General features: G+C 32.5%; 1 protein-coding gene across 1 annotated transcript; it reads left to right on the top strand.

The window, feature by feature from the left end:
* Positions 1-270: 270 nt before the first annotated feature.
* On the top strand, positions 271-4790 carry LOC145010368 (putative chlorophyll(ide) b reductase NYC1, chloroplastic). The gene is made up of 10 exons (XM_078968923.1): positions 271-695; positions 1138-1216; positions 1293-1428; positions 1699-1773; positions 1874-2069; positions 2404-2472; positions 2576-2715; positions 3037-3159; positions 3801-3993; positions 4258-4790. Exons 1-10 carry the CDS (start codon positions 390-392, stop codon positions 4444-4446), a joined length of 1506 nt encoding a protein of 501 aa, XP_078825049.1. The 5' UTR covers positions 271-389; the 3' UTR covers positions 4447-4790.
* The last annotated feature ends 9347 nt before the right edge of the window (positions 4791-14137 follow it).

The following is a 14137-nucleotide window of genomic DNA, read 5'->3' as shown; positions in this document are numbered from 1 at the left end:
GTATTATGGAATACAATAAGTATTGATTATTGTCCTACGAAGTTATATATTTGATGATTATGATCTTGTTTTACAAAGATAAAGAACATGATTTTAGACAAGTTTGCCCCCTAGTTAACAAATGGTGTCAAAACCTTGGCGCCATTCAGAAGGGCAGTTTGGGAACTTCAATCAAGAAGAAGCCAACATTCAGAACCAAACTAACGGGACCAGAAGATGATCATCCTGTAACGTGTGGCCTTCGCACTCTCGTATCTTTATATATTTTTTATTTTTTTCAAATTTCATAAAATCAAGTGCACTAAACCCCACCTCCATCTCACAAGAATCAGATCCATTGCACTTTTTTTAGGAAACCTCTAGAATCTCGGCAAACCCGAATTCCGGTAATGGCGACGGTGGCCAAATTTCAGACAATTCCGCCGGATTGCCACCACAGAAGCACCCAATCGGCGCCTCTGCAACTAGGATTCTGCCGGAGATCAATCTTTTGGGATCCAATACCAGTTTCTAGACGTGGGCTGTATGTACAACCCTGTAGGTCGTTTAAGAGAGATGATGACGAAAAAGATAAAGGTAGTTCCAGAAATTTGGGGGATTTTAAGCTCGATGGTAATAAGTTAATGGAAGCTGTTAAATCTTTGATTTTACCCAAGGATGATTCGATCGAGAAGTTGGAGGCGAACTTGTCAAAGGTTAGTTCTTCAATTTTATCTCCCAACAATTAGTAAGCATGTATATAGTTAATTTATTTGTTAATTATTATTTAAAAGATTAATTGTCATCGGATTTATTTGTTTTTAATATATCATATGTATATGAGTAACTTATAATTAGTATAATTTAGTTTGTATTTAAATTATTATTTTATTAATACCAAATATAATATTTGTTTAAACCCATGCGTCTACAACTAGTGAGTTTTGAATTCATAATGGTATTATTATTGATTTTAAAATTTTAGGCAAAGTAACTTGTTAGTTTATTTGAAACTTTGATGAATTTAGCTTTTTATATAAATTACCAGTAATGATAGTCTTTTTTTTTTTTAAGTAAATTACAAATTCATGCATAATGTTACCTACCTATGATGATATGTTATTGTAGTCTTTTTTTCACTTTCTTGAAAATGTATAGATTGCGCTTCATCTAGGGAGATATATCGTGACCATGATGAGCACGGGGGTAATTTTGTCAATTGGATTCAATTTGTCAGGTTAGTTCATGAGAAAGGTTTTTCAAAACTTTAATTTCACAAAATATTAATATTAAATTGGAATTTTGATATGAAGGAGGAGAAGGTGAAATGAATGATTTGATATGGTATAGTTGGGTTGGAGGCATTATAATTGGAACCATGATTGGTTCCAATATGGTCTTGGATGAATTTAGCCGTGCGGGTCCCAGGAATGTTGTTATAACCGGAAGGTACAAAAAATAGCAACCTACTTTCATTTCGCTTCTTCATATTACAACATTGTACTTTGAAAAATCTATAATATAAGATAACAGTGTCATACAAATACAAAGCAATTTTCACTGCTATTTAATAATTAAATAGATCGTTAAAAGTACGATATTCCAATAAAAAAGAATTGAAAGTACAATGTTGTAAGTAAGTAGATATTTTTTTAAAGTACAATGTCTTACAATAAAAAAGAAAAATGTAAAAGTAGGTTTTGTAATTACTTGATATAGTACTAGGGGACTAGGAAAAGCACTTGCGCGTGAGTTTCTACTTTCGGGGGATCATGTGGTTATTGCTTCAAGAAGGTAAGTTTTTAAATTTTGCAACCTAAGAATTTCGAGATTGTTTTACGTAAAAAGTTTATTAATCGATATTTGTCTTTATGTTTTTTTTTTCTTCTTTTAGCAAAGAATCTGTCGACATGACAATTAGAGAGCTTGAGGAGAATTTACAAGAAGGTTTGAACACCAAAATGAATTCATCTACAAAAAATCTAGAATATGCTAAAGTGATAGGCACTTCATGTGATGTTTGTGACCCTAATGATGTTAAGAAATTGGCTAACTTTGCTGTTGATGAACTTGGATCCATTGATATTTGGGTGAGTGGTTGATGTTAAGAGAAAATTACAAAATTGGTCCCCGTACTTTCTGTTTTTTACTTTGTCAATCCAAAATTGAAACATTTGTTTCAATTTTGATCCTTATTTCAATGTTTCATATCAATTATGGTTCTTGGAACCTTGAAATAAGGACCAAAATTCGATATGAAATCTTGAAGTAAGGACCAAAATTAAAAAAAATTATTTTATGTTTTGGTGTAAACAAGTTAAAAATCAGAAAGCACAGGGACTAATTTTGTACTCAACTGTTTTTGCTGTAAGTTTAACTTTTTATAAGGGTTTTGTTCTTTTTTGACATTTAATCCATGAGTAGATAAATAATGCTGGGACAAACAAAGGATTTAGACCATTGTTGCAGTTTAGTGATGAAGATATACAACAGGTTCGTTGTTTCTTATATTTGTATTTCTCATACCCCTTTTTTGTAATTTTTTTAATTTTAGAAGTGATATATATTTTTTTTCTTTTCTTTTGGGTGTAAATAGATTGTTTCTACGAATTTAGTTGGATCTATTCTATGCACTCGTGAAGCAATGCGTATCATGGGCAACCAACATCGAGGTGGTCATATTTTTAACATGGATGGTGCTGGATCTGGTGGGTCAAGCACCCCTTTGACTGCTGTGTAAGCCCTTTATCTAACCATCAATCCTTATCTGATATGACATGACATGACGTGACATGACACATGACATGACATGATTAAAATGACATCATATGACATGTCAATGAGACAGATTTATTACCTCCAAAAGCATGGAACAAATGCCGAGTCTTGTCACGTGTAACAAATACAGTCTAATGGTTTTCTTGATTTCTAGTCTTTTTTTTTTTTCAAGATTTAGAATTTGGTTTCCTGTTCAATTTTAACAGATGATGGTGCTCTTTTTGTTATGGATTTCTTGATGAAACTTGCATTCTTTGATTCTTTTTTTGTTTGCAATAGCTACGGGTCAACAAAATGTGGTCTTAGACAACTTCAATCATCATTATTCAAAGAATGCAAGAAATCTAAAGTTGGAGTGCATACAGCTTCTCCAGGCATGGTTCTCACCGATTTGCTCTTGAGGTATGCGATGTACACTCATTGATCTTTCGAATTTATATATCCTTTTTACTTAATGGACACATGACTTAAGCTATGTTTGGTGCGCCACAGTTAACTGATAAGGTAGTTTATTTTCCAACTTTTTTAAGTTGTCATGTTTGGCAAGCCAAAAAGTAGCTTATAAGCTAGTTTTTTAAAAAGCTACTTAGACTAGCTTTTAAGGATTTTCTAAATATTCTCCTTAATTAATTAAAAAAACACATTCTTTTGAATGTCCTTTTATGTCATTTTATATTTTTCAGCTAGTTTTACAAAACGTTATTTTTTATCAGCTAGTTTTTCAGCTATCAACTAGTTTTTTATTTAACAGCTAGCTTTTCAGCTAGTACGCCAAACATAGCCTTGGGTTATGTTTGACAGAGTAGTTGAAAAACTAGCCGGTAGCTTAAAAGTTAATCAAAGTAGCTTTTTAAGCAGCTACAGCTACTTTTTGGCTTGCCAAACATAACAATTTAAAAAAACTCGAAAAATAAGCTAGCTATAGCGCGCCAAACATAGTCTTAACCCATTAAGCTATATATAGGTGTTTCTTTTCAAATATATTATGTATACATTACTTTATCCAGACAACACTTATTGACTTTGTCTCTTTTGGACTATAGTGGATCGAGTATTCAAAACAAGCAAATGTTCAACATAATATGTGAGCTTCCCGAAACCGTTGCTAGGACTTTGGTCCCACGTATGCGGGTCATAAAGGGAAGTGGTAAATCCATTAATTACTTGACCCCACCAAGAATCTTACTTGCTTTGGTCACCGCATGGTTAAGACGAAAAAGATGGTTTGATGATGAGGTAAACAAAAAACAAAATCTCAAACTACTGTAACTGTAACTGCAACCCCTGAACTGGCCCATACAGTCTCATCCCATCATGTCAGATGCAAATCAGGTATCTGGCTGACAAAAGTGTACAACCCTAGAACCATTTTAGTTCCAATTTCTTGTGGGTAGCTTTGTTTACTAATAAAGTTTCAAACTTTATACGATCTTTTTGTAATTTACACAAATGGGTATGCAAAAAAGGTCTTGAATTTTTTTTTTTTTTTGGATTGTGTAGGGGAGAGCATTGTATGCTGCAGAAGCTGATAGAATAAGAAACTGGGCAGAAAGCAGGACTCGGTTTTCTTTCACAGATGCCATTGAAATGTACACAGAAAACACTTGGGTTTCTGTGTTTTCACTTTCGGTTGTTTGTGCATTCATTATTCTCTCAAGTACAACAGGCAATGCATCACCAGGCACTTAGAACATTCATCATATGTTCTTGAATTTTAATGAAATTCAACATTATAGGATATGATCTTGCTTGATTATTTTGGTGTTTTTTTCTCCAAATCACATCCACCCATTTGTTCTAAGGGTTGAAGGGAGGATATGGTATGTTGATCTTTTGGAGTTGAATGAAGAATATGTGTTCATATGGGGATATCTGTGTGAATCTTGTAAAGGAAATTAGAAAAAGGCAGTGGTTTAATTTTTAATACCATTGACATTATAGTAAAACTTAATATTGTAAATGTTTGGGTTAGTAATATTGTACACATCATAGTAAAACTTAATGGTTATGGACTTATGTGACGTTATTTGTAATTTTTTTTTTTGCTACTTTTTTTTTTCACTTTTGAGGAAATCATTTTTATACCTATTTGTGGTTGATGCATCTAGCAATCATCGTTGTTGCCTTCTCTAGAGTCTAGCAATTGACAACTTGTTACACTCAACATGATATTTGAGAACAAAAGAGGTACAACCAAAGACATGTAGAGAAGAATAATCACCTATATGTCCATATAATTTTTCAAAATGAGAAAAACGTGAATTATGAGTTGTAGGGATGCAATTAATGATATATGTAGCGGGTTTTTAAAGTGTTTCTATTAGGAACGTTGACAACAATAAGGAACAAGTTGTTTTAATAGGATGTCTTTGTTTTTAGCAATATCATTTTGTTGTCCATTATAGGCAAGTAATTTATTAAAAAAAAAAAAAAAAAACCGTTAGAGGTATATTCCTTCTAAGTCACATTTGAAACATTTTATCACTCTTGATTGCTAAACTTTACAAGGGCAAAAAGTTATAGAGAAACATGCGATAAACTGAAATGTAACGATGGAAGTTATTAATAAGTGATACATAATATACGTGGAATGGCTAAGTTGTTGATCTATGTAATTATAAGTCCCCTAAACATCGTCTAATATTGTATAATCATTAATCAACAATCTTATACCCCACTAATGTAATTCCACATAGATTTATTATGCAGAAAATTAGAAATTTCATCATAGCATAACTCCAATACCATACTTTTTTACCATATTTTTGGGTTTACATGCCATTTGTCCAAAAAAAAAATATTTAGTGGGTTTAAGTGAATCATTCAGATCGTGTGATTTTTTTTTGCCCTCGTGCTGGGAGATTAGTAGTTGGGTTGTGAAATTACACAGAGGTCCACGGTTCAAATCCTTACACGTCCAAAATATGACTAGTGTTTTGCAATTAACCTCCATAGGCCTTGAGACGGATTTACGTGGATCAAATGATACGGTTTACTATTTTTCTTTATCATCTAAATATAATTGACACTAAATACTTTACTTAATATCTTTATAATAGGGTTATCGCATTTATCTATCCGTCTTTATAATTGCCTTCTCATTTTCTGTATCTTCCTTTGCATTTTGGGGCATGTAAAGTCAATTAACATGTATTATATATTTTTTTATAGTGGATTTTTTTGGAAACGACAAATATATTAAAAGCCACATGATTAGCAAGTGACTAAATCATGGGCAATGTACTAGGAGATTACAAAGAACATGATTAACAAAATTTAAAATGTGAAATACACCAATCAATCCAACTACCAAACGAATTAAAGCTTCGATATTTAAACCATGAAAACGATTGGGAAATACTATCATCCGCGATCTTTGTTGGAGTCGTAATCACCTTGTTGAATGCCTTGTTGTTCCCTGCCCTCCAAATGTACCAAATCATGCAATAAAAGACTGAAATGAGGATCAACTTCTTCTTAGGGCAATTACCCCAAGACGCAGCAAAGTCAAGATAATCTTCCATGTTGGAAAATCTCCCTACAGTTATGCCACACCATTTTAAAATGCAATCACGCGTATCTTCTACAACTTTACAATTTACAAACAGATGGTCCACCGTCTCTGATTCAACTCCACAGAGTGTACATAAATTGGATTGGACATTAATACCCCTTTGACCAAGCTTTGTTGCTACTGGCACTCTCCTCAAGGAAACACGCCACACGAAACAACACACTTTGAGAGGAATAATTTTTGACCATTCAACTATTGGGCCATTATATGAACTTGACATGGAATCAATTTTCTTCCTTAATATGTTCACCGTGTATATACCATCAACATTGAGATTGAATCTAAAGCCCATCATATTGGGTGTGATTTTGATATTGTTGATAATAGAGCATAGTTCCAAAAATTCCGATAGAATGTTATTTCCTCAAAGTGGTGATTTCCAGCACCAGGTGAATCTTGATTCAGATACCTTTTCAGTAACGAAACATCTTTTCACAGATTCCAATTCATATAGTAAAGGGAATTTACTTTTAAAAGTATCATCACCACACCACCGATCTAACCAAAATAGAATTTCCACATTAGAACCAGGAACCACAGAAAACAACGATTGATGATCAATATGTACTTTAGGAAGGCTGTTAACTATTTTCGCAATATTGGACCAAACACCAGGAATTGATTTTTTTCGCCATATACATAATTTGTAACATCCAAAATTTCAAACCAATTTAAACTTTTTAAAACATATCAAGTTCATCAAAACATTACAACTTGTTTTCAAAATATTGATTATCAGAGTTGTCCCAGAAACATAAACACAATAGGAGGAGCTGTACGATCACGCCTTGTCCTTGCCTCGATCCCCTGAAGTACCTGAAACAATAAACTGAAATTGTAAGCCCAAAAGCTTAGTGAGTTACCCCCAAAATACTGATACGCATACAGTCCACATAGCAACATCAATGTTAACATATCATATCAATCAAGACAGAACAACATGCACTGGGTCCGCAGCTTTACAAGCTGGACTACCCCTGGGCCCTCAGTACGAGTATGGAATGCCTACCAAGCCCTTAGCTCATATCTGGAATACTCTCGGGTTTGTTGGCTACCGCACGAAGCAGTACAACCTCAATCCACCCTACATAACATGTCGACATGTAATAGATAAATGCACATACAGGTAATCAATCAGTATCACAGGCAGTCCTACAGGATCTACTCGACTTGCATATCAACTGGCATACATTACTGACTCAACTCAACATATCAATAACTACTAGGATATCAAATCCAATGGGCCAGCCTTGGTGCCTTAGACCCCTTAGTATAGTGAGAATGACTCACCTCGCAACTGACGTTAGAAAACAAGAAAGCTTCAACTCCCGGATCACCGACACGAACTTCACTACCTATAATTACCATACACCCCTTTTTCATAAGTTCCCAAATTATCATAATACCCTCAGAAGTCATCTGGTCAACTCTTGGTCAAAGTCAATGCCCATAGTCAAAGTCAACAGTCCATGTTGACTCGACTCGTCAAGTGCAGTTCACCGACTCGTCGAGTCCCTTTTGGACTCGAGAAGTCGTGAAATCCTTGATTGTCTCGTCGAGTCCTCTTTTAACTCGCCAAGCTCATACGTGTCCAAGAAACGAGGGAACTTTAGTCGACTCGCCGAGTTCAAGGCAAACTTCAACGGACTCGTCGAGTTGTTCATCAACTCGTCGAGTTCACGGCCAATTTCATCGGGCTCACCGAGTTGTTCATCCAACTCACCGAGTTCACGGCCAAATTCACCGGGCTCGCCGAGTTGTTCATCCAACTCGCTCAGTCCTTGCAGACCTCCATCCATGTAAATGCTTTTTAAGCCATGAAAAGGCTCCAGATTACAGATCCAAGCCTCTAAGGCATGTTTATCACGTAAAGTTGCAAACTTTACGCACATGCAAGGTTCTAAAGGCTCTAAATGACCAATATATGCTTCCAATGGAGTTTTACACCTTCGGAGAGTCTCATTCTTTCACAAGTTGGAAACTTTATGTACTAAGAACCCCAAAGGAGCTTAGTTCTGAAGTTACAACTTCAGATATGAGGTTGCAAAGAAGTGTAACTTCCAAACACACTATGAAAACCCTAGAAGTTGCCCAATAGAATGAATGAGGTTAGGGTAACGATTTATACCTTCCAGAAGATGCTAACCACAGTAGATCTTAGGTACTTCAAGCTCCTTGTTTCTGAATGCTTGGTCTCCAAGCTCTTTTCTCTTCAAGAATTCCTCCCTCAAGCTTAAAATGCACAAGATGAGCTCACACACGCGATTTGGACTTTAGAGGGACAAGAGGCAGTGAAGGGGAGCCTAGGGGGTGGCCAATGATCCTTTAAATAGGGTGAAATGCCCCGAAATTTAGGGTTTCATCTGCCAGCTCCTACTCGTCGAGTACCTTTGTGGACTCGGCGAGTAGATCACTAAATTTTCGATCCCACCTCGCTGCTACTCGACGAGTAGGGCAGCCCTAACTCGTCGAGTAGGAATTAAAACTTAAGAAATTTTTTATATAAATCCTTACCTGAGAATCGGGGCGTTACATAATTGGTTTCCTGAATAAATTATGTATGTTGTCAATACACTTTCTCCATATGGTTCATGTAGTTGATTTGAGTCGCCATAATCATTTTGTGATATGAGCAATATTTTGTGCCTTTAATGACCCAACACCAAGTCCTCCATCTTTTTTATCCGCTATTACCCTCAACCACGACACCCAATAAATTTTTGTTTTCGTATCGTCACCACCCCACATGAACCTATGTCTGAGCTTTTCCAAATCTTCAATAACTCTGTTTGGTGCTTTAAATAATGAAAAGTAATATGTTGGAAGGCTATTTAATTCCGATTTCACGAGTGTAAGACGACCACCAAATGACAAGGTCTTTGCTTTCCATACCGAAAGCCTTGCTTCAAAATTTTCAATTATTGGACGTTAATTCTTTCTCAGGGACATATTTTCCCCCACTGGAATCCCTAGATATATAAACGTAAAAGACCCTTTTACACATCCTAGAACACTTGCCTGATCTTGTAATTCTTCATCTGTCACACCAATACCAAATAGCTTTGACTTGTGAAAGTTTACTTTAAGGCCAGAGCTGATATGAAAGCACTTAAGAATATGAGCTAAATTCTTAATGCTTCTTCTGTCCCATTTGCCATTGAAAATGATATCATCCGCGTAAAACAAATGCGTTAGACAAGGACCATTTTTAGGTAACTTGAGACCTTTAATCAATAGCTGTTGGGAGGCACTCTTAATGGCAATATTCAATCATTCCATTGCAATGATGAACAAAAATGATGACTATGGATCTCCTTGTCGCACACCCTTTGTGATGCTTTGGAAGAAGTAAGGCATCCATGAATCCACTTTCTCCATTAGTTGGGGATCCATTAACTAGGATTGATGCTCTGGAAGAAGTAAGGCATCCATGAATCCACTTTCTCCATTTACCACTAAAACTCATTTGTTCCATTATAGAATCGAGAAATCACCAATTTAATGAGTCGAAAGCCTTTTCAAAATCCACCTTGAACATAAAAAAAATTCTTTGGATTTTTTAGCCCACGAGCACACTTCATTGATAACAAGTGGCCCATCAAGTATGTTCCTTCCTTTAATGTATGCCGATTGAAGATCATCAATTACAGAATCCACCACCTTTTTATAACGGATTGGACCTCTTGGTTTAACTCATTCTAGTCTATTTTTATTGAGCCTTCGTGTACGGGAAATGCTAGCGTTGACATTAATGCCATATGGTCCTTATATGTATATATGTTAAGAGTCTTCTGCCCAAAAATAAATAAATAAATAATAATAATAATAATAATAATAATAATAATAATAATAAATATCAAACATATAAAACAACTTTTATATATTATTGTTGGGCCAAAGTGCAAACAAGTCCGTGAGTGCAAATTGGTATGTATAGGCGCATAAAAAGAGGGTGGCACCTATATCATGAATCAACTTTATTAATTAGATTTGGGCTCTAATTAAGATCCACTGTATTCACACAATGTTTTAGCAATTACTTAGGCTCAAAAGTTGGCTTAGATCCATTGCCGGTTTATGATTCGAAACTGGTTTCAAACCGATCCGATTTAGGAACCGATCTGGTTGAAAACGGTCCAACGATTTATATCGATTTGAGGATTTTATAAGTGAAATCAGTTTTGAAACCTATAAGAAACGGTTTTCACACACACACACACACACACACACATATATATATATATATATATATATATATATATATATATATATATATATATATATATATATAGAGAGAGAGAGAGAGAGAGAGAGAAAGAGAGGTGAGTTCAATTGAGAAAATAAAAAAGATTGAGAATGGGAGAATCATTCTCAGCCACTAATTTAATTAGCCTCTAAACATAAACGACACAGTCGCAAACTTGTAAATATCATATAATAGTCTTCAATCACAAATACGAACAGTTGAAATTCATTCGTTTTTTATTTTTTCAATCCAACCTTCAATTCTGTTTGAATACGAACATATTTTCAACATCTACAATTAATTATACTCCCAGCATCATTAGAACAACATCATTTTTTGTTTGAAGTTGTCATATATTTCTCTACCAATCTACTATTTTGTAAGATTTAAGTAGTCAAAGTATCATATTTATCACATTTTTAAAAAAGTTAAGTTGTATGCACTACAACTGTTTGATGAAATGCATAAACTAAATTACCACGTTATATTCACATATGAATATGTTTTCTCACCTGAATCAATATGTGATTATTAAAACACAAAACAAATATGCAAGTTTGGATGTTATTCATATTTGAATAACATATAAAAATTATATATATTTCTGAAAACACATTGTAATATTCATATATGAATATAATGTGCTATATTCACATATGAATATACCAACTATTATTCATAAGTGAATAGACGATCTAATATTTACAAGTGAATATACTCTGTACTATTCTAATGTGATATACCATGTAATATTATATAATATTCACATATGAAACTATCATATAATGTTCATAAGTGAATATATCATCTAACATTCACAAGTGAATATACTATGAAATATTCACAAGTGAATGCATCGTCTAATATTTAAATAGGAATATATTATGTTTAGTATATATGCTATATTCATATATGAATGATACTTAAATTGTAAAAAAAAATTAATCATAGTTTTTATTCATTAGTGAATAACGAATATACTGTAGTAAAACCAGATTCATTTTTATTCACTTATGAATAACGATAACTGAATTTATAAAAAAATAAATTTTTTTTATTTTATCTTAAAACTATATCAATATGAATGTCTATTTGTAGAGAATAAAAAATCATGAATTTTGGTATATTTAAAATCATTTTTCGATAAAAATAGCTTATTAAAAATTTAAAAAAAAAAACAAAAAAACTATATTTTTGTATATATTAAGGTAATGTTTAGCATAGTTTAAGGAAACATGTTTTGTTGGAAAACACATGTACATTTCTTTCGCATTTCCGCCGGTACGTTCAAAGCTTTTGCAACAAAAATAAATGATTGACTGAGAATGATTCCCCTATTCTCAACCTTTTTTTTCTCAATTGAACCCTCCTATATGTATATATATATATATATATATATATATATATATATATATATATATATACACACACACACACACACACACTAGCCGTCTACCCGCGCAAAGCGGCGGGCGGCGAATAATTTGCTCTCTTTAGAGTTAAAACCATTTTGCGTTCACTTCGATAAATGAATATTAAATGACATATATTTTTCAATAGCATTATCATACCATATTAAGGTGGTGTTTGGCTAAGATTTTTTTTAAAACAACTTATTAGGTTCCACATCACTATAAGTTAAAAAAGTGTTTGGATTAAAATAACTTATTTCTGTGGGGAACCTCTAATACGTCATTTTTTCATAAGTTACCTTACACTTACTTATTAACTTATAAGCTAATAAACTAATAAGCAATAAACTTTTTAATGGTTATTACTTTCATTTATACATACACAAACCACTTGTACTGTTTATTGTCCTCTTTTTTTTTTTTTTTTTTTTCGTTTTCCTTAATTCCTTTATTAATTTAATGTCCCACTTATATAAATAATAGTTTATAAAAATAAACCTTTAGAATATCAGGTGTTGTAATTCAAAAGTCGATAAATAGGCATTTGAAAAGGCCAAAATACTCAAGTGTCAACTTGTTCATTGTGATTTTAAACTAAGTTTGGTCACCAATTAAAACATTTTCAACGATGGTATATAATTCAAGGATTCATATTGATTTAGGTTCTCGAAACCTTAAAATATTGAACAAAATCTATATAGAACCTTATAATAAGGACAATAATCACCGTAATCAGGAAGTTCATGTGATGAAACTTGATATTATAAGGACCAATGATGAAAAATGTTTCATTTTTAGACTAAACAAGATGATAAATATACAAACTACCTTAATCATGTCAAATCTTGTGTTTAATCGTTCTTTATTGTAAAAGTAAGATGTCAAAATATACAAACTAATGATAATACAATGCTCTAACTGACCCTCTTGGTTGAGTTCTTTGAACCTGCAAAGCCAACACATTAAAGAAACATAGTAAAAACCTTTTTAGGAACAAACCTGATATAATAACGCCTTCACATAATATATTTATAAGATAAAAATACAAAAAGTTAAAAATGATGAAATCAATTACAAGTAAGGATTAAAATAAAAACTTGTTAAGAAAGAGTCATCTGCAGGAGGGATATTTGAATCAAAATGTATTTTCTGATGGTTTCAAATTTTGAATTATCCGAAATTCAGGGAAGGAGATAGAATTTGTTGAGAAATATAAGGATTCAAAATACAGGTTAAAATTTAATATTATTTTATTGATGACTACTTGTACTATTAGCTTAATGATTTGAACGTTTTAAAAAAATAATATTATTATATTCAATCTATTTTTAGAAATTGTGGGATTTCTTTTATAAGATATATATATATATATATATATATATATATATATATATATATATATATATATATATATATATATATGGATAAAGTGAATATACCTAACAACCTTATATAAACTTAGGTACCTAATCTCATCAAACTAGGTCATTTTGCATTAAATTTTCAGTGCAATCATGCAAGGTTCTTAAACTTTATCCATAAACTTGATTTACTTCAAAAAAAAAAATTGGAAATTCATCATTATATTTCTCCTACATCATTTCATTTGTAGCGGTAGGATATGAAACCTATCAAACAGTATTCAATACAAATACGTGATGTGAAAGAAAGATATTGGTGAAAATCCAAAGATTTTAGAAGTAATAAAGTTATAGGGTTGGAGTTTAAGAACCTTAGGCAATTACAATGTAAATATGATACAAACCGATGTAGTTTTATGGAGTTAGGTACCTAAACTTATATAAGGTTGTTATATATATATATATATATATATATATATATATATATATATATATATATATATATATATATATATATTGTTTTCATCCATAATTTCTTCAATTTTTTTATTTATACAAAATTTTAGAGGTCTTTCAATGTAAATTTTCACCTCTTGTGAAATCAAATGCTTGGGAAATATTTTTCTAAAATTAAAAGCTAAAAAAAATAAACTATTTTGAACCCTAAACGGCCCAAATGACTAAAAAAATACCTTAGCTCATAGCATAATCATGAGTTTCTCTTATTTGCCTATTTCCAATCAACCATGAAATTTACGTTAAATTTCAACACTGAAAGCAAATTCAG

Source organism: Lactuca saligna, chromosome 8 (assembly GCF_052625555.1).
Source record: "Lactuca saligna cultivar CGN05327 chromosome 8, ASM5262555v1, whole genome shotgun sequence".
NCBI lineage: Eukaryota > Viridiplantae > Streptophyta > Magnoliopsida > Asterales > Asteraceae > Lactuca > Lactuca saligna.
The sequence above is the reverse complement of the archived record's forward strand: the minus strand, read 5'-3'. Positions and strand labels throughout refer to the sequence as shown.

Bases quoted from the DNA above. Each gene is read 5' to 3' on its own strand.
- LOC145010368 (XM_078968923.1), top strand. From the start codon at position 390: ATGGCGACGGTGGCCAAATTTCAGACAATTCCGCCGGATTGCCACCAC. The intron at 2,070-2,403 runs GTGAGTGGTTGA...ATCCATGAGTAG, and splicing joins TTGGATCCATTGATATTTGG to ATAAATAATGCTGGGACAAA. The intron at 3,994-4,257 runs GTAAACAAAAAA...TGGATTGTGTAG, and splicing joins AAAGATGGTTTGATGATGAG to GGGAGAGCATTGTATGCTGC.